General features: G+C 54.3%; 1 protein-coding gene across 1 annotated transcript in view; it reads right to left on the reverse strand.

Moving 5' to 3' along the window:
- Ten-m (teneurin transmembrane protein Ten-m) overlaps positions 1–19,616 on the reverse strand; it is a 41,454-nt gene that overhangs the window by 7,749 nt on the left and 14,089 nt on the right. The window contains exons 3-10 of the mRNA XM_029113220.1: positions 17,862–18,179; positions 10,894–11,034; positions 6,215–6,571; positions 6,046–6,132; positions 2,360–2,561; positions 1,015–1,214; positions 761–865; positions 50–640 (exon numbers count right to left, since the gene is read on the reverse strand). Of these exons, the coding sequence (XP_028969053.1) occupies positions 50–640; positions 761–865; positions 1,015–1,214; positions 2,360–2,561; positions 6,046–6,132; positions 6,215–6,571; positions 10,894–11,034; positions 17,862–18,179 (2,001 nt within the window). The remainder of the gene's footprint in view (positions 1–49; positions 641–760; positions 866–1,014; positions 1,215–2,359; positions 2,562–6,045; positions 6,133–6,214; positions 6,572–10,893; positions 11,035–17,861; positions 18,180–19,616) is intronic.

The raw sequence follows: 19,616 nt of genomic DNA on the forward strand, positions 1-19,616 counted from the left end.
GTCGTCCATCGCTGCCGATAACAAGGAGATTACACGAAATCCTTCTTACCGAGGGTACAATGTTTCCCGTTCCATCCGGTGAGGCACGCGCAGGTCCCGTTGCGACATTGGCCGTGTTCGGAGCACCGGGAATCACAGAGTTTCTGATCGCACTTCGGACCTGTCCAGCCATCGAGGCACTCGCAGCGGCCTTCTCGACATCTGCCTCGTTCCCCGCAATCTAAGCCGCATCGTTCCTGGGAACAGTCCGGCCCGCTCCAGGGATCGTCGCACACGCAACGTTGTTTGTCGATGTCGAAATGACCGTGGTTCGAGCAGTCGGGTAAACACCTTAGGGCTTCCTGGTCCGCTTCCGAACAGTCGATGGATTTCCAACCCTTTTTGCAAAGACATTGACCGTTCAAACAGACGCCGTGTCCGGAGCAGTCAGGATCGATGCAGTCGACTTCTTCGCACGCGCTTCCCTTGTAGCCAGGGAAACATTTGCAGAATCCGTCGAGGCAATCTCCGTGTCCTGAGCAGTCTGCCACCTCGCACTCTTCTTCCCTAAGCTGACACTCCTTGCCCTTCCATCCGGACTGACATTGACATTCTCCGTTCACGTAGTTTCCGCGCCCGTTGCACAGTACGGGGCACAATTCTGAAAGGGAGCGCGGAACGACGTTTGTGAATGAGAGAATTCGAGAGCTCTGGTGACGTTCAGAGAATACGTCGGGTCTCCGAGGAGCCCTCGTCCGAGCTCCCGAAGAAGATAACTTACGATAAGCGCACGATTCTCCCGTATAATTCGGGTCGCAATTGCACTTTCCCATGGTACAGGTCCCGTGGCCGTGACAGTCATAAGCACAGGGCAGAGACGACACATCTGCGGAAATATTTTCTCATAATTTCTCGTCATCCCCCCGTATGGAACGCTTGAGTTCAGGACTCGGACAACGTAAGAATGACTGAGAGTGGACGAGCGTACGACGAGGCGGACAGAGCCGAAATAGAGGGACAGCGTAGATTACTCACCAGCGACCAGAGATACGAAAGAGACTTCTTCCTGTTGATCGCCGTCGTTATAAATGGACACGAACCAGCGACCCCGATCCAGAAAATGGATAAACTCAATGGACACCATCTCGTGACTGGTGGCCGCCTTCCGGGTTCGGATCCCCGACGACCGAGCATTGAGAATCTCGAAGAAGTCGTAGCGGGTGTGCGTGGGAACACTGAAACATAAATCGAGCGCCGCTTGAGTTCGCGTCTTGGAATCAGTTCAATTTCTCTGTCCGAGAACGATTGATGACCCGCCTGCATGCGTCTCCCGCCACTTCCCTCTGCTGCGCTTACCCCTTCCCGTCCTTCTCCCCCCTCGCCCCCTGAGCCCCCACGCATCCCCCTCTCCTTCTTGTATTGCTCTCGGCCGTCTCGCGGTCCCAGACTCGGCATCCAGAACAGTTAGAATTTGTTGAAAAGCCACTTAATGAATAGAGCCTCTTGTGTCCAAACGGCATTTGCATTGCCGCCTCTTGCTTCTCTACCGTGTGAGACTAATTTCCGGCGCCAAGGTCGTTTGTGCTCGGGACGAATATCGACTTCCGTTTCCTTTCAAGCGATAGCATAGCTGCCAGCCATTTCAGCTGCGGCCGGCTCCGCAGCAGAAACCATTCGAGAATTCCAGTTGATCTGCGGGACGAGGCGACCTGAGTCCCCTTTGGATCGAATCGTTGCGCATCGCTATCGGGAATCCAGCCGTCCGTCTAATCAAGCCCGTGCTGGAGAGTCCGCGCTCGAGTCTCTCGCGCTAGTGAGTTAGAGCTCCGAACAACGGAACTCTGGTGGTGGGAAGAGCATGGATGGTGGGAGCGGAGTCGGCAAAACTGAATGTGGAAGAACAGCTTTCGGAAGCTTTTGGTCGATTCGAGCGGACGACCTCTGAAGTACAGTGAGCCAGCGCAAACACGAGAGAAACGTGCTTATCATCTCGGAGCGGAAGCGCTGCCCGGAATGAGCTGGGACTGTACGCGCATAATGTCGAATCCATGCAAAAGATCTCGGCCCTCTGGCAGCCAGTGACCTGGAGCTCGAATGGGGCCTCTTTCGAGTTTCGGTGGCGAATCTTTCATTTGAAAACACAACGTCCTAGGCGAGGACACAAGACGTTTGCAAGAGCCTGACGAGTGAATTCTTCGGGCGGCCCGCGTAAGCGCGTAGGAATCCCCGACGATATCTCTCGCCGAAGCCGGGTATAGAAGAGTCTTGTCTTCCGAGAATTCTACTCACTCAGTCCATGAAATCCGCAGCTCTTACGGAAGGAGAGCAATGCTCTCAGAGAGCAAAGTGACTGGGCTTCCGGCATGCCGAGAGTACTCACCTATTTCTGCGTCCGTAGACAGCGATGCTCGCTGTTGACGGTAGCGAATAATTGAACTTGACTAAAGCTGCCTCGTTTTGCTGGAACTGCACGTTCCAATGACCGTAAGCGTAAATGGTGTTGGTGTGTCGCCTGCCCATCGCCAGTTCCGCGAACGACTCCGAGATCGGAGGAACGGTTTTCGTCGGTAGGGTTTCCGGATCTGTGGGGAGATTGAGAAAGTTACTTCACTGCCGAAGTTTGTAGGGATTCCGAGTTTCTTCGGGTCGGCTTTTTCCTTTTCTGGGAAATCCGAAGGTAAAAAACCGCAGAGAACTCATTCACCAGAGGAAACCTTCTTCATGCAGGAGAACTTATTTCTCCATAGGAATCATCCAACATAGAGTAGATGCAAGGCAAACATGCGAAAAAACGCCGGCGAGCAATTATAAGCATTCGATCGGGCAGCGAGCCCGGAGGAGTCGGAGGTGAACAACGCTCCGTATGGAAGGAGAACTCTCATCCGTAATTAGAGTTTTGCGTGAGACCGATGTTCCACGCTCAAGGGATGCAAACATAGATTGGGAACCACCGACCAACGTTCAGAGCCGCCTTCCTCCCTCCCTCCCTCGCTTGCTTCTCTCTCGTGGCCGTTCTCCGCACATATAAGAGTGTTCTCGTAGAGGACGGGGACTTGAGTTACCAAATCGAGATGCGAGAGCTTGCAATTTCTCCGCGGGATCGGTGCGGGAGGGCCGGGCAGCGGGAAAAGCCAGCTCGAAAGGGATCGTATATGGAATTGGTGCCAGTTGAGGAACTGTAGATTCAACATTGGGTTGCGTGCCGCTGTACCGGAGCTCTCCATAGACCTCTATGGACAATTCCGTAACTGTTCCTCTATAAATTACTAGGTAGGAATTGATGGAAACCCCTAAGTCTTCCATAAATATTTTCTTTCCCCGTGAAAAGCCCCGTCATGATACACTGAAGGGAAATTTCGACCCTATTTAGGGGGAAACGGGACCCCATTCTGAATCTATAGTTCCTTGAGCGGTACTCGTTCCATGACCGATTTACCGGCAGTATGTGCCGAGGAATCGAGGAATGTTTGGCGGCGCTGAAAATGCACAAATCTCGAAGTTTCGCCAATTCAGGCTCCGAGTTAAGTTCGCCTTTCCCGTCGATTCTCTTCCTTGGTCTCTCGTCCCGACCGTTCGCGTATCTGCGTGTTGTCCGTCTATCCGATGCTCAAACTCTCGCATGCGTAATGAAGTGGGGTTTTTGGGGAAGGATCTTCTTCGGGAACTCGATCCGACCGTCGCGCTCACGCTGTCGGGGAAATGTCGCAGGAGAGAGCAAATACTCTCATCGGCTCTCCAGCGTCCCGCGAGACCGAGGGTCAGAGAAATGTATTGGACTCTACATGAGTACCAAGCACGAAGGCCTTGCATACTCGTGGATTCCGCCGAAAGGGATCCTGTAAAGCTGCTTGGATGCGGGAATTTCCTCACGCATGGAAGGACGTCTTCGAGACTTCACCGTAGTTCTGTCAAGAAATCGCTTCAGCAGGGAATCAGTTGATAGACGTCCCTTGGAGAGAGCATCCCGACCACTGGCGGTAGAGTTGCTGCTGCGTCAATCGGGAGCACACATCAAGGGTCATCACCATCATACGCGAGCGGTCAATGGCGGGCAAAGGGAGGTCGGAGCAGGTTGTTTGTGTGGAGAAGTGAGTTAGGCCAAATTGAGAAGCTCGGGATCGAGGATGGACAGAAGATGAACGGAAGATGCTCGCTCCGAGGGGATCCGTCGCCGTTACGCCCTGTCTCCTTCCGTCCTGAAGAAGTCCTAAATGACAAATGGCTAAGCTCAGGCTGCTTGTCGGCCTTTTTGCTGGCGCGCCGCTGCCGCCTCTATCCATCTGTCTATCTGTGAACCAATGTACGGACGGCAAGACGGCCGCCGGCTCCACCGGACAAGATTGAGCAAGCGAAAAGCTGTTTTTTGTAGCATGGACAAGTGAAAAGCAGGAGAACGACCGACCGGCAGGCCGGACGGTCGGGTTGGCGGGCGGGTGGGTTGACCGGCGCGGCGGGCTCTCGGCCGGTCCGTTGGTCGGACGGGTCGGGGCTCGGGGAGACCTAGGTGGTCCGGAGGAGGTCACGCCTTACCATTAGGTCCATCTTGAGGCTCATTAGCGCCTTCATCAAGCTGAAGGCGACGGAGACCAGATGTCAGCGGTCGACTCCTTCTTTTGTTGTCGTCGTCGTCATCACCGCTGAGTTCGTCGTAGTCCAGGGCGCTGTCCGGGAAATACTTCTCGGTGAGTTTCGGTTGTATTTTGGCCGACTTCCGGGTCTTGGAAGAGACTCCCTTATCCAGGACTGCTTGGATTCCGTCGACTTCCTGTTTATCTTCGGGGGAACGTTGTCCTGACCGAGCCGATTTTGCAGCTTTCTCCCGCTCCGAAGCTCTACCGTCGATTGTCGACGACGGAGACGACCAGTTCGAAGTCGTGTCACTTTGCTGTCCAGCTTTTTTGTCGAGTTTCGTTGCTGCGGCACTCTTACGTTGAACGACGTCAATACGCTGCATCTCCCGCGCTCCGTTGTTTGCGAGGATGGAGTAGCGGAGCTTGTCTCCTTCGCTCAGGGTCGAGCGGCTGTACGACGGCTGATCCGCTTGCATCATGGTCTCACGAAGTACGTCATCATCGTCGTCTCCACCGCCGGGTTGGGATTGAGGTTTTCTCGATTCGGCTTTCCGCCGACCATTCCTGTTTTTGACTTTGGAGCAGCGACATTTCATTTTCACGCGACGGCCAAGCCAAGTCATCGATGTTCTCATCTCGATTTCCTCGGGAACTTCATCGCAAGTCGTCGTTTGTTGCCAGTTCCTCTTTTCTCTCTTCGAATTCGTGTTGATTGAGTTACTCTCATCGGATTGTGTATCCGTCTGCGGCTCGGGCTCGCTTGGGGCGTGCGCGACATGTTCATTCGATGATGATGGTGGTGTCGAGGGAAATCCTGATCCCTCGATTTCCCCTGAGCCCCCCTCGTCCAGGAGTGAATCCCGCCTATGACGTAAGAAGCTCTCTTTGAGTGAGTTGTCGAGCGTGAAAAACTCGTCGTCGAGATCCTCGTTCACAACGCGTGGCTTATGGTCTGCCGTGTGTTCGACGTTTGTCGTCGTCGTCTCATATGGAAGCCTGTTCGACAATATCTGCGAGAACTCGGAATCGGCCGAATCGGCACTCCCTCCGTCGGCCCCGGACGCCCCGTCTCGTTCGGAGGGCGGGATGTTTTCGTCACGTGTAAGGTCTTCACGGTGGCTGTCGCCGCTCCCCTCGATAGAGAGAAGTCTCCTCTTGTTGAACGTCGACACGGAGGCTACTCCGGCAGCAACAAGCGAAAGTTGCGCAGTGTGCGTTGCGTCGTCACCGCTGCCGAATCGACGCATCTCCGATGGCTCTGGATATTCCGCTGCAGGATCATCTCCGCCATTTGTCAATCGGTAGTTATTTGCCAGCAACCCAATAGCGAACTCAACAGAATCGTGCAGAACATTAGACACAAAATCGATCATTCCCAAAGACGGGCACAGGAACAGTGAGTTAGGAGCAAACGATACAGTCGTGATGCCATTCCCAGGCCCGGGCACCGCGGTCACCGAGCACGAGTTCGTGGGGAGGCTGGTTGCGAGCTTACTTTTCAGGTCCGGTCTGGTGTCCAGCTCCGGAGGGAGATCCATGACCACCAAGGGCGCATGTTGACTCCGTGCTGTGGACATTGTGACTGTTGGAAAGGGAGAGAGCAAATTAGAAGTTGAACAAATAGATTCTAATTCTGGATCTCTCGTTTCGGGTCGGAAACTCACAGATAAAATACGCGGTCGTAGTAAGTAGCGCCAAGGCGATGACTATGAAAACAACAGCAACACATTTCCAACTACATCGCGACTCGATGGCTTTCCGAAAGTTTCGGCTCTGCTGGAATTGGGAGTTGGCAGCTTGGATTCCGTGTTGAGCGTTCAGAGCGTTGAGCGTGTGATAAGCTCTGGCGTTGCTCTGCACGGCTCTCACGGGGACGGTCGACGTGATGGTCCCTGTGTAGCCGAACGCGTAGCCATCAGGGTTCGTTTTGGTTTCGTCGTGGTAGATGTGGGACGTCGACGACCGCAAATCAACGCCGAGTCCGTTCTGTTTGCCGCCGCCGAGCGTATTGCTTTTGATTTCTGGAAAGGAGCGGAGAAAGGAAAGTTAGAGCACTCGAGCATTTCAATGGCTCTCCGCCACTCCCGAGAAGGATGCGGTGGCGATCTCGGGAGACTTCCTCACAAGTCTATCCGTTCGATGATGATGATGATCTACTCGAGGACGCTACGAGTTTGTTTCGCTACCGGAACGCGAACTCGGCCAAATAGTGTTACTTGCGCCTTGTTCCGGCAAAAGCTGTTGATTTGAGAAAAGTCCCCGCGACACGTCGACGAACACATTTTGAGTTTTCTCTAATAGCCGAGCTGCGCCCTGGATCCGCGAGCAACAAACTTCCATTAGGCCATGGAAAAAGGAACCCTCGGCTGACTGGCAGGCCCACTCACTCACTTAAAATGGAGGAGAGTGAGGAGAACCTTTCGTTTTGCAGCATCCGTAGCGGCTTCGGAAGTTACAAGCATCCATCGCTAAACAAAGTTGTTGGCGTAGCTTGTTGGAGAAGTTTTTTCCCCTGCTTGCCTCCATTCGAAACTTCCCTGTTTCTCCGGAATCAGGTTCCATAGATCAGAGCTGGTGCGGCTCTCGATTCCCAGGCGGCCTGGTGGAACGTTTGAGATTTTGGCCGAATACGTGGACCGGGGCAAATGAACGAATGAATGTGAGGGTCCATGGCGGCGGCGGCGGGCAGAACACAAGGGGGATCGAAGGGCGAGGAACGCGGTCGACGTGGCGCGCAAAAGACGAGACGAACTCGTGGTCGACTTGCGCGGAGTGAAGAGCATCCGGCCATGGGCGAAGGAACGAAGGCGGCAACGGCAGCCATCCAACCGCCTCGCCGGGAGGGGTCGCAAGAGCAGGCCGACCGGGCGGGTGGCCGAGCGGTCGATCCGACCGCCCGCCCGCCGACAAACCCGAGCCTAAAAATCTCTTAATGAATGTGAATACCGGACGACCAGAGAAGCGGAGCAAGTTCCGCGCAGCGATGAACTTAATGGAATTTACAGCATAAGAACATCATTAAGAACAAGGAAAACTGCGAAAATGAGACACAGGGAATCCGCCGGGGGAACGAGCTGCATCGCGGCTTCACCATCGAGTAACTGATTGACCACCACCATTCTCGTTCGGGGAATGAATCGACTCGGAACCCACTGATTCAAGGAGAGAGTGTAGCTCGGCGGGTCTGGTCGAGCGATATGACGGCGCTGAGCTTCGCATGGGAATACGTCCGATATTGACGATCAGGACTTTGGAGGTGGCCACAGGTTGCGACTGATGCCAAGTATTCAGAGTGTTCCGACCATGGATGGAAGCGGAAAAACCCCGCGAGACTTTGTGACGAACTCAAGGCAGGACTCCGGGGCACCTCGGGAGCGAGCGCCCGGATGTTCCCCGACACTTCATCAGCGAGAGCGAAACGCTTCAGGTAGGAAGGGGCGAACACGCCTCCGTGACGGCAAGTCCAAGGAGAAACGGAGACTCGACCCAATGCTGCGAAGAAGGCGGAAAGAACTGGCCGTCCCTTCGTCTGTATTCGACCAGGCTCGCACGAGCGATGGCATTTTGAAAAATACTTCTCGACGCCATTTGTCAGACTGCTGCTGCAGCAGCAGCAGCTGGAACAGGAGCGGACTACGGCCATGCACTTCTACTCGCGGGAGCAGAAGAAAAAATGCAGAGATACGGATGAACGCGCCGTACGCAGCATTAGGAAAAACGAATACGATCGAAGAGACATCTAGCGTCTCCGAGAATTTCCATGCGATCAATCAGCGCTCGGATGAACCCGAGTCCCCACCTGAGTGGCAAGTTTCTATTCCTGAGGAGGAAAATCGCTGCAGACCAAGTTTTCCGTTTGAAACAAAACAAGAGCCGCTCCGGGAAAACGTCGGCATACTCAGGAATCGGCAGCACAGGAAGGAGATAAGCGCTCCGATGAAAAATGGAACAGACAGACGGAGCGAGCGTCTCCTCGGGTGCAATATCGACTAGCCAATGGCCAACGGGAGGAAGGCGAATGGGGAAAAGGAACATAGAACCCTTTTCTTCGCTCCCGCCACCGGAGCGAGTTGGGAGAAGACGTACGATGCGAAAGTTCCGTTTTTCCATAAACAACGTCGACTCGCAACAAGCGTTGAGACAATTTCCAGCCCTCTCGCGTCGGGAGTCCGCTATGCCTCTTTTCGAAAGCGTTCCTCCTCTCCCGTATAGAATACATGATGAAGGATCAGCGGTTTCCGACGATGGGTCCCGAAAATTCAGCCCGCGACCTTAGGTTTATGCTCGGGATGAGTGATATCGCCAAACGAATTCGGGAACGGATATTTTTCCTCCCGGGAGATTTTACGTTCCTTTCGCAACGCTAGAAGGAATTATCGTGAGGCAATCGGCAGCCAAAGTGTCGAAGTTTCTCGCGACTTCGGGACCTCACAATTTGTCCCGTCGCCGATGGGAAACATGGACATGGGCCAATTCCAGAAGGAGGCGCTGTGGGGTCGCGAGCTTCTCTCGCGTTTTTCATTCGGAATGATACGGCTTCGGAACACTTTCTCCGCGCATGCTTACCGCAGGAAGCGGACAATACTGGTCGCGTACGCGGGTAAAACGTTTTTATGCGGAGACTTTCAGATGTTGCTCTCTCAGTGAATAGACCACGAGAACGACGACGGCGGCTGCAGCGAGGACGACAACAGCACCGAGCACGACAAAAACAGCGTCGACGACGACGTCGTCGTCGAAGACGAGCCCTCGAGTTTTGTACCATTTATAAGAGGTCGCGGCTCCGAGCTATGCATCTCGTGGGAGCTGTTTATTGCAACAACCCTTCTCGAAATGAACGTTTGCCATACGACTCCGTGGTCTCGTGCTCCGTGCTCTCGTATTTCCGTCCAAGTTCATTCACTATTTCCGTCGTTCCTCTTTTCTGCCGCACCCGAGCAGTCTCGTTCGTTGGTCAGAATCGAGGACTGAATGAGCTCATTTCGCTGATTTTCGCACTCGATGGAAGGCGGCCCCCCAAACGAATCTCGATACGAAAATTTCGCCGTCACCGGGTTGATCTCGGTTCGGAGTCGAATCCGGGCTCACGATACTCGCTCCCTTGCCCGGAACCCGAGAGTTGACAACGGGCTCTGTTCGGACCCACCCGTCCATCCTTCCGGGCCGTGCTTGTAAACTCCCGCTATAAACGTTGAGTGCGTGCAACGCCTGGCGAAAACTCGTGCAGGTGATATATTCATCTGGCTCCTCGGTCCTCGTCCGACCGACTGGCTCCGAAACCACCTCGGTCGGCCCCCTCTGTCGAAACGAAAAGGAGTTCGCGACACCCACACAAACATCGAGCGCAGTTGGCAGGCGGCGGCAGCTATTACGAGCTGAGGGGAGAAGGAGCGCGGATAGTGTTACTTGAAATTAATAACGAAACTCGTTCACCAGCTCGCGAGGAACCCTAGGGGGTCTAGCTCCGACTATAAGTGTCGCTTGGAGTGTACGGCAACGACTTCAGCCTCCGTAGCCTGTGGGGGACGATTTCGGCGAGGCTTCTCCTCGATCCAGATAAGTTCGTTTTCGCTTAGGAGAGCGTGCTGAGAATTCCATTGCGTCAAAGAAGTTTTTCCGCGACACCGATGAGCAAGTCGCAGGCGGACAGCCGACCGGCCCACCGGGCGGATGGTCAGCTAGCTAACTAGCTAAGCGAAAGTGACTGACCACGGAGCCCTCGCTCGGTCCAACGGGCCCCTCACGTAGGAAAAACTCGTATCGACAGGAGACCTCGAACAGGGGAGGAGGAATCTGTTATGGTCGCCGGCTAGAAGCGGGTTCCTGAACGGCTAGGACTCGGAGCCGTTTTAATTAGAAGAACATGCTCCATGTTCGAGTTTGCCGCCGCCGCCATCATCGTCGTTGTTGCCGCTTTCGTCGACGTCGTTGTTATTGTGCGGTGGCGGAGGTTCCTGTAATTAGCGTCGCGCGGGAATGGACGACGACAGCGTCGTCGTTTGAGGCCGTTGCAGACGAGATGCCATCCACAGCCTTTTCTTTCCGCTTCTTCCAACCATCGTTCGTTCTCGTCGTCGTCGCCGCCGCCGCCGTCTACGACCACCATCGAGTCGACGAGCTTTTACTCCAAAGAGAGACGACGTACGTAAACGGGGGAGCGCGACACGTTCGTCCGTTCTGGTCCATTTTCTCTGCTATGACGACGACGACACGCATAATCCGGGGACGAATGGATTGCCGCATACATGCTTTTCGGAGTCGCGTTGCATCGGGAATGAATTCGAGCGCACGGGACCAGGAGGAGTTTCTCTTCCCCGTATCAAGCTCGGGCAAAAATGCTCACCATTAGGAGAGTAGTAGTAGGCGGGAGCGGTCGGACTCCGCGCCGTTTCGTAATGAGGACTATCCGACGGTGAGGCCATGAGCTGTCGACTTCCAGTATGGCTGTTCATGGTCAGGTTCCTGGGCGGTGCGGGAGGCCCGTCTGCGGAGGAAAAATGGGGAGAGCATGAGAAGATGAAACATTGGAAAAGACTCCTCCATTCTCAAACTCAGGGAGCTCGCACCCCCGACCTTCGATATCGCGAAGGAGGTCTTCTGATTCCGGGCACCGTTCATTAAGGTGATCAGAGGTCGAGGCAGAGGAAGACAAAAGCCATCGACTGTAGCACAACCCCGTCTCCAAGAGATGATGGAACCTCGCGAATTGGTTCTGTTGCCATCGAGTCGACACTGTCCAAGCTACTGACTAACCGATCGACGGACGGACGGACGGACCGACCGACTCGCTGACTGACTGACTGACTGTCTGGCTGTCTGTCGAGGGAACGAAAGCGAGAACATCTGACTCGTGAACTGTCCGTTCACCGGCGGTCTTCAACAAAGGAGGAGTTATTATGTAATTCAATCATCTGTCTCTCGAACCTGTGTCGACTGCTTGTCGGTGCGTCCGTCCGGTCATCTGGCGGCTCACGGAGTCGCTGCTGTTCATTGTGCTTCGAGAGTAATCCCTCATCTCCCCCCAGCCCGACGATATCCTCCCCCGCCCCCTCCGTCTTCCAACCCTCCCTTGTCGTTCCTGCAGCAGGACCGAAGGTGGGTCCCCACGTATGCAGCGGATGGCAGCGACAACATGGAGTCGTTCGTTTTCCCGTCCGGCTCCGCTCAGCGACGTCGCCGGGGGGGTACGCGCACTTGCGTGTGTTCATACGTTCCAAGTGGGAATTGTAAGCAATGTTTTTCCGCTGGTTGGTTGCCCATCCTGCACGCGATACCCTGCTGGGGTCCCGTGTGCCCGTACATCCCGCTCCATAAACAAAGCGCGCAAATATCCAGCAATTGAAAACTAATAACAGCTTTTCCTTGCGTTTTCCGGTTTTTGTGCCCTGGAACAACAAAACCGGCTGCGGGCTCCAGCAGAGTAAAGGAATCTTAGCGGATCTTTGTCTCGCTCGACGTCTACATCGAGCCGCGGGCCGTATTTTCCGTGTGCGATTTCATTTTGGATATCCCCATTCGCTTTTGCTCCAGTGTCGGCTCGCCTCATCGTGGACGTCTCGTCCTCAAGAAGCAGCGAATCGACCGATCCACGCGTCGATCGATGCGTCGATCGATCGATCAATCACTTCTTTTGCGTCGTCCTCGTCTATGCCGCAGCGGACACGGTGTCTTCTGTTAGAGCTTATATCTTTTCAGCGTGCCATGACAGAGCATGTATCGCGGTGCTCTGCTACGTACGACCGGCATCGCTATCTCAGAAACTGGCAGGCAGGCAGGCAGGCGGGTGGACGACCGTACGTACGTACGAAGCGGCGAGTGTGCAGCGAGAGCGGTCAGTCGGTCGGTCAGCTTGCGGCACGGATTTCGTTCAGCTTATCTTAGTCCTGGCATCCATCAAGTAATCTCCCCACCCGTAGCGCACGTACGACGGCCGCTTTACTTGAGAACACACAGTGATTATGCAGTCCCTGGACTCTGTCGAGTTGCTCTGACCGTTATTCCACCCGCGAACCCCTAAACACTAACTGTCCAAGGATCAAATCTTGGAAAAGTTCCGGAGGAAGGGCCTTCCTGCCAGTTTTCCCTCCGGGACTTTTTCGCCCTGGGTCGGAATCCCGTGACGATTCGCTCTCGAAGAGCCTTTGGTTCGCTTCCTGATCCACGATTCAGTGAAAAAATCCTGGAAAAGTCGACCGAATATGAACCTGCGCGGGAGCTCAAGTCAAGCCCGAGCGCGCTTGTCCCAGTCGGTTGGGACTCCGGTCAGGCGATCGGACGGATGAATGAGTGGATGATCAAGCAATCAATTGATTACGGGAGTTCTACGAGAATGTGCCATGAGTTCGGCAGTATGGGGATCCCACTTCCTCGCGGACTCGATGGCAGTCGAGCTCCGCTTGTTTAGCGTGGGCTGTGCTGGCGCAACGTGCGTAATGCGATTACGTCCGGCAACGGCAGCAGCAGGCTGCAAGTGCCGACTAACAAGATCCTTCTCCTATTAGGAACGAAAACCGACTACACAGTCTGGCCGCACACCAGCCGAGCGGCCGGCGGAGAGTTACCAAGCCGACAGGGCAGCCAACAGACGCGCCCACCAGCCGGCCGGCCGACGGACAGGCGAAAGCTTGGATAAAGGGAGTCAGATAACCCACTAGTGGTCAGCTCTCGGAAGGATGGCAGCGAGGCCACTCTACCTCAGAGCTGGTTTTTCGGCACCGGGGTCGATTTCCTGGTTCGACGGTCGAGTCGACAAGTTCGAGATCGTGTCTCTCCCAACAAATTCCGAGATCGCTGGATGAAAACCATCGAGGGACGTCAAGATACGCTCAAGCACAAGGAAACCTAAGGTTGTTTGATTTTTTGTGAAGTATATTTTCAGCGGGTGGGGAGCCTAATTCATTACTCCTCATTTTGCGGGGGGCTCCGTCTGGCCGTATCCGTATCGTCCGAGTCCGAGTGTGCAAAGGATGAAACCTCTCACAACTTTCTGAATCGATTTCAGTCTCCCACTCGCTGTGTGTTAGTCTGGAGCCAGGCTTCCGCGAATGATTGTGGTAATTCAAATGCCGGTATAAATGCACCGACTTTTCACTAGCAGCGGGTGACGAGAATTCAATTCTTTGTTGTATTCAGAGAGGCGTCCAGGCAATCTTGGCCCGCATTCATGTTCCCCCTGTTGTTTCTTTCTGCCGGACTTCCCGATAGTCGGCTTGTGCGCCCTTCGACGATGGGGCACGCACGTACTGAATTTCTGAATTCCTCCAAACTTTTTTCATTGCGAATTAAAGAAACTGATGCCCGTACATGGCATCCATGATCCCCGTCCTGTTTCCGGACGCGTTCCACGCAAGACGCGAGCGGAATTATTTCGTATCCAATCATCGTCCAGTCGTTTTTCTCGACTTTGCAGTGAACCAGGACGTATTGATTTTTGTCTCAATTTCATCTGCCGGCTGAATTATGTCCGTGATGCTCGAATCAACGGGTTCGATCATTCATGGCCGCAAACCTACCCGGGAGAAGGATTCAAATGGATGGTTTCGACAGTGAGCTCAGTGGGCTCCGAGCGGCCATAAACGCAGGAAAGCAAAAAGAGTGGAGCGGATGTGGATTAAGAGCGAACGGAAACGGAAACGCAACCATGATGAATTGATCCTCTAAGCACAGATAACGTCCAGGGAGAATGGAACGACGAGGGATGAAGAATGAAAATCCTGGCAGCGAGCTGCAGAGAATACTTATGCTCCGAAGTCGTGATTCACCAGCGAGGTTCCAAGCGACGTGATCGAAGCAACCGAGAGAACTTTCTCAACAGCTCCCTCCAGAAGCCATTATTTCCTATTTTGATGTTTGCACGTTTGTTCTCTTCTCACAAGAGTTCAAATGCGTTTCAAGGTAACCCAGGGGATATTTTCAGACAGCCTCATCGCTTCTGTTTGCTAATGTGCCGGAAGGCCAGTCTTGCAGAGCCGAAAGTTCCGGGTGAGAAAAGCACGTGCCCTGAAAATGTTGGCTCCCTCGAATGGTGAAAGAGAATGGCGAATGAGAAACAGTTGGGACGCTGGGGCTCCGACGATCCAGCGAAGAAAAGCTGCAGGGGGTATTCGGCCCTCCAGTAGCGATGAGAGTTTGAGAAAGAGCTCAAAACCGGCCTCGAAGGGCCGTGCTGGCTGTCTTCCTGTCCGTCAGGTCAATTTCATTTCAGCGTCAGACCCTCAATGCTCGATCGAGATTTTCGGAGTCGAGACGGGGGCTTCCAGGCGCGGTGGTGCTGTTTCCTTCTCTCCCCTGCATCCTCTCGCTGCCCTCGGCTCGCCCATCAAATTCCATCGCACGGAAGAAACGACAGCGGAAAACAGAGAAGAGGGCGGCTCGTGGGGCGGGGTAGAGGGGGACAGTCAAGAAATATGAGATCCCAAGGCTTCCGACGCCCGCGCTCGGCCTTCATATTCATTCGTTGTTCTCCAACAGACGACCTTCGCGTTCGTCGTCGTTGACGTAGAAACGGTGGAAAAACATCAGAGTCCGAGGAGGAATGCTGACGGAGCTCGTCGCGGCTTCGTTCTCAAAGCAATGCGTGCAATCCGATATGGAGCTCAGCGCGACTGGGGATAGCGATAGAAGTCGAATGCGCCAACTTGTTTCGACATCTCACGCCGTTACATGCTCGGGGAACACCTGGAGACGCATGTAGAGGTTGAGCCTTAAGCACGCCATACTCTCGTCTCGAGTTCCGAGAGCTGAAGGTGTCTCCCACCGAAACTCCGGCCAAGAAACGCCTCGGACACCGATTACGCAAGTGAACTCCGCAACTTCGAATTCTCACGTCCAAGCGCCCTCGACGACGGCGTTGTTTGCGGAGCCAACACGAGCCCGAAGGAGTGAGGCGAGGGTTGCGGCGAAATCAGGGAACGGGGAGCTGGGAACACGAACAGGAGCCAGGCCACGAATACGAGAGTTCCGACGAATGAACGTGTCCCGTGTAGCTCACCGTTAGCTCGACTCGGCTCTGGTTCTACGAATAGCCCGCGGCGAATTCTGTGAGGATACGTCCTTGTTATCCTCTCCCGGATTCCGCGAGGCGTCGGTTCCGTCGTCCACGACGACGCCCTCGAAGGAGTTCACCGCTCTCATGTGTGCGTACGAGGGCAGAGTTGACTTTCTGAGAGACAACATCGAATACGTCTGCGCCGTCTTGTCGTATGGTTGTTGTAATCGATGGATGGTATGCCTGTCTCTGGAGGCGCTACGTCTGTGGTGGTGAACATTCATCGTTCAAGGTGCATTTGCATATTTCGATCTAACGACGTCAAGCCAATCTACATCCATAAGCCTCTTAGGGCGCGCTCCTATCCGAGCTCGTCGTCGGCCGGAGCCGCTTGAGGTTACGAGCTATCATTACAGCTGCATCTCAAGAACGTCGACTCTACCCTCACGGCCGATGGCTTGCTCCCGTATGACGACGACGACGACGCTAATAAGCTTATAATCGCAAAACCTTGCGCTGAGTAGAGTATGCTCTCAGCACTCTTGGCATCGGCGCGTTAGGGAGAAGGCGTCAAAGCCGGGCCCGCCCGGGGTTCCCGTTCGGGTGGGAAAGCGAGAAGTTCGCGCTGCCGATCCGAGGGGGGCTCCTAACCTCCTACACCTCACGAGGTTGCGTGAGAGGCGGTCGCAACTTCAGCAACTGGTGGTAGCAGGCGGGAGACGCTTGTTAGATGGGTAGGCGGTGGGTGGCTGCTTGACGCGTCGGATCACTGCCCGGCCGAAGCACACCCAGTCGGGTCGGAGGCAAGTTTCCAAAGTTTCGAGGCCTCACTTCTCTTGAGCGCTATACAGTAATTAAATCCTCATCAGTAGATGCGAACAGAACCCTTCCGAGCGGAGCTTGAACGGTCCGGCTCGCTGCGAGCTCGCGCGCCGTTCTTCTCCGCGCCGCTTCGCTGGCATGAGCGAGATAGGACACGGCCACACAAAGCCCCGCCGTCCCACGTTTCGACGACTACCGGCTAATAGCCCACGGAGTTACGTTAGGCGGCTCCGTACGTCTGCATTCCCGTTCTAGGTCCCGGACAAGCAAGAGAACGGCACTTCGGCCGGCGAAAGCTGTGTAAATCCCGAGTCTTTCCGTCAAGCCGTCGGTGTCGACAACAGTCTCTTCGTCAAGCCGAAACAAACTATCGGAGTCCTCCGAATGCAGCTCCCGAGGACTCCTGGGACTCAGTGAGTTCCGGGAGAGCATTTCTTCGTTCCGAGATGCTTCATGGACTCTCAGATTCGAACCGCAGTTCCGCGCTCGAGTCGCCCCTCCCCCTGCGAAACCCTCCGAGCGGGGGAGCTCATGCGACCGCAGACTCGAGAAGATGAAAATGGAGCTGATTGTCAGATCTTGGCAACCATGATCATCATTAGAGATACTCCACGAAACAAAAGCCGATGAAGTGGGCCTCCGATAGCTCGACAGCGTATACTCCGTCGGAATTTTCACTCCGCTTCCTCCCGCTCTCGAGTCGATGGGCTGAAGCGAGCTCTCATTGACTGATTATGAGGGGGGGGGTTCGCACTGTTTTCATCGAAATGTCGGTCCTGCGTTCGCCTCTTCAAAATGAGCTCAAAGGGGAACTCGTTGCCTCATAGATTCCCGTCGTCGGAGACTATGAGCAGGAGCGAAACTATTCCATCGAGTCCCGCAGCATTCCGCGGCCCCGATTGGCCTGTGACGGAGAGGGTTTCCGCAGGGAAGGTTTCCGAATTCGATTTTGCTGAAAACTTTACTCGGAGTGCGAAGCGGAAAATTGGAAAATTTCCATTCCGCTGAATGATTTCTCGTCGCCAACAAAGAGAATTCCGAACGCGTAGGTCGTGCGCGGACCGCTTCATCGTCTCTCCTCTCGCAATAAACCCTGGGATTTGATTCGTTTGTGCTCTAACCTATGTTTCGGGACGTGAATCGTCCGAACCGAATCCAGAATCAAAGCTATGATTTCCACCTAGAAGCCTGAGTTGTTTGACAATATAGCTTCCCTCTTATACTTTACGAGAATAGGCGGAAATATGGCCCATGGTCGTAACTCTTTGCATTTGCTCGTTTTGAAAGTAACTCCCCCGCTCCGGAGAAAAATCCGACGCAGGTCTGGAGAAAGTATGTCTAGAAATATTTCTGTGTCTTTTGTTTTGAAACAATAAACTACACTGAGCGCAGCCCCAGGCCCTAAGGCCATCTGCGAGGGTCACGACCCCGAGTTCCACGAAAGCTCAAAACTTTGAATCTCATTCGATGGGCAATCGGAAGCGTCAAAGTTGGAAACTTACTTCGAACGTTGTGCTGTTGGAGCATGGCGGCCGCGGTTTGATTATTGTTTGAACCCGTGGAGCTCAAAGCGGTGAGTTCGCTCTCGTTCGCATAGGTTCCATCGTCATCAGAGTTGGTTCCCGAGGATCCTGATAACGCGTTGTTCTTTCGATGGGACGCGGCTTGGTTGAGCGAGGCGTACCGTTGTCCTACCCAATTGGCCGGCGGGTTGGCCTGTTCGTAGATGTTGCTACCATCGTCGGTGAGATCGTCGGAACCGTCGCCCGAGAATCTCGATTGGGGATAGTAGGCTCGTCGGGACGCCACCGTGAAATCACCTGCGAAAAAGGAGAGATAATTTATTCTATGCTCCCGCTCAATCCGTTCGGATCGTTGCGAGCCTTGAAGAGCATCGCAATTTGTCCAGATGGCACTTTGTTTGTTCGTATGGTTCCGTGATGGCCTGTGTAGTGCGGGTAATGAGGCAACTAATTCCGAGGAGGGGACTCACTCAGACAAGACATCTGCTCAAGCGACTTCGCTAACAACTCTATCCATCGATTACGCGTTGGCAAATCGTTCAAACAATTCTCGAACAGGTCGAATAGGGGGATCGATAATTTCCTCGATTGATACAACGAAGAGCGGTAATTAGATTTGATGATGCCTCGTTTTGGAGTGAGTGAGTGAGCGAGCGAGCGGCGTGACTCAGTCACTCGAAGACCATTCCCGGTGTCATATCGCCATCGTCGGGACGTCTACTCGCCCGGGTGAGCTTCGGAGCGATCGACGAGAGGAACAGACGAGCGAAGACACAAACAAATAAAGATGTCAAGGAAGATGCGGGTCGAAAACAGCTTCTTTCTGGATAAGTCTCATCCGTGCCGGCATTCGGCGTGTGGAAGATCACACTTCCACATACTCGGGCGGCACGCACACGCGATCAACCTACACGGAGCCGAGATAATCTCAGCCGTGCACAAAGCCATGCAGGGTCAAGCACCTGCCGGAGCGGGACGCAAGACAGAGATAGCGAGCCGTAGATCCACTGCAATCAAAGTTTTTATATGTTCCTGGCGTTTTTTTCTGTAGCAGTCTGCTCTTCACCAACTCGAACGTTCAATCACGCCGAAGTCACATCGGGAAGTGAGCGCATCGGTTCCTTAGATCAAAGCGTCATAAACGAGATATCCGTGGCCTTTTTTTAAGAGCAGCAAGGTTCCGAGCGAGCCTCCGCCCTGACCTCGATGAACATCGGATCTAATTCGTCGAGCGACGACTCCGCCGACGAGGTGGCTCTTTTTGACAAATAGTCCCGGAATCGCGTTCCACCGATATCGACAGGAGTGTTTTATTGACATTTGTGCCACTAGACAATTTGCAGTGTTGACGTGTCGCGGAATATCGCGACTAGTTCACTCGGCGTTGCGGGTCTGGCAGAGTTCCGTTCCGTAAATCAACCTTTCCCGATGTCTCGGCCTGGGGGAAGCTGCGGAACCTGAGATGACTTTCGTCAGGAAACTCAAAGTGGCAGTGGCGACGATCGTACACGTGTTTCCGAATGCCCTCAAGCGGACGAAGCATGGTCTCGCACGTGGAATTGGGAGACGTCCATCCGCCCCACGGGCGAGACGAAAAGACGCGGATTTCGCATCCGTGATCTCATCGCTGGTATGTAGCTCCGAATTTTCCCGAGAAAGTTCGGGAGAAAATGTAGACAAGAGCTCCCGCAGAAGCGGAGGGAAGCTACAGAAGATAAAGAGCACCGTTGTGTT

Source organism: Galendromus occidentalis, unplaced genomic scaffold (genome assembly GCF_000255335.2).
Source record: "Galendromus occidentalis unplaced genomic scaffold, Mocc_1.1 scf7180000076421, whole genome shotgun sequence".
Classification (NCBI taxonomy): domain Eukaryota; kingdom Metazoa; phylum Arthropoda; class Arachnida; order Mesostigmata; family Phytoseiidae; genus Galendromus; species Galendromus occidentalis.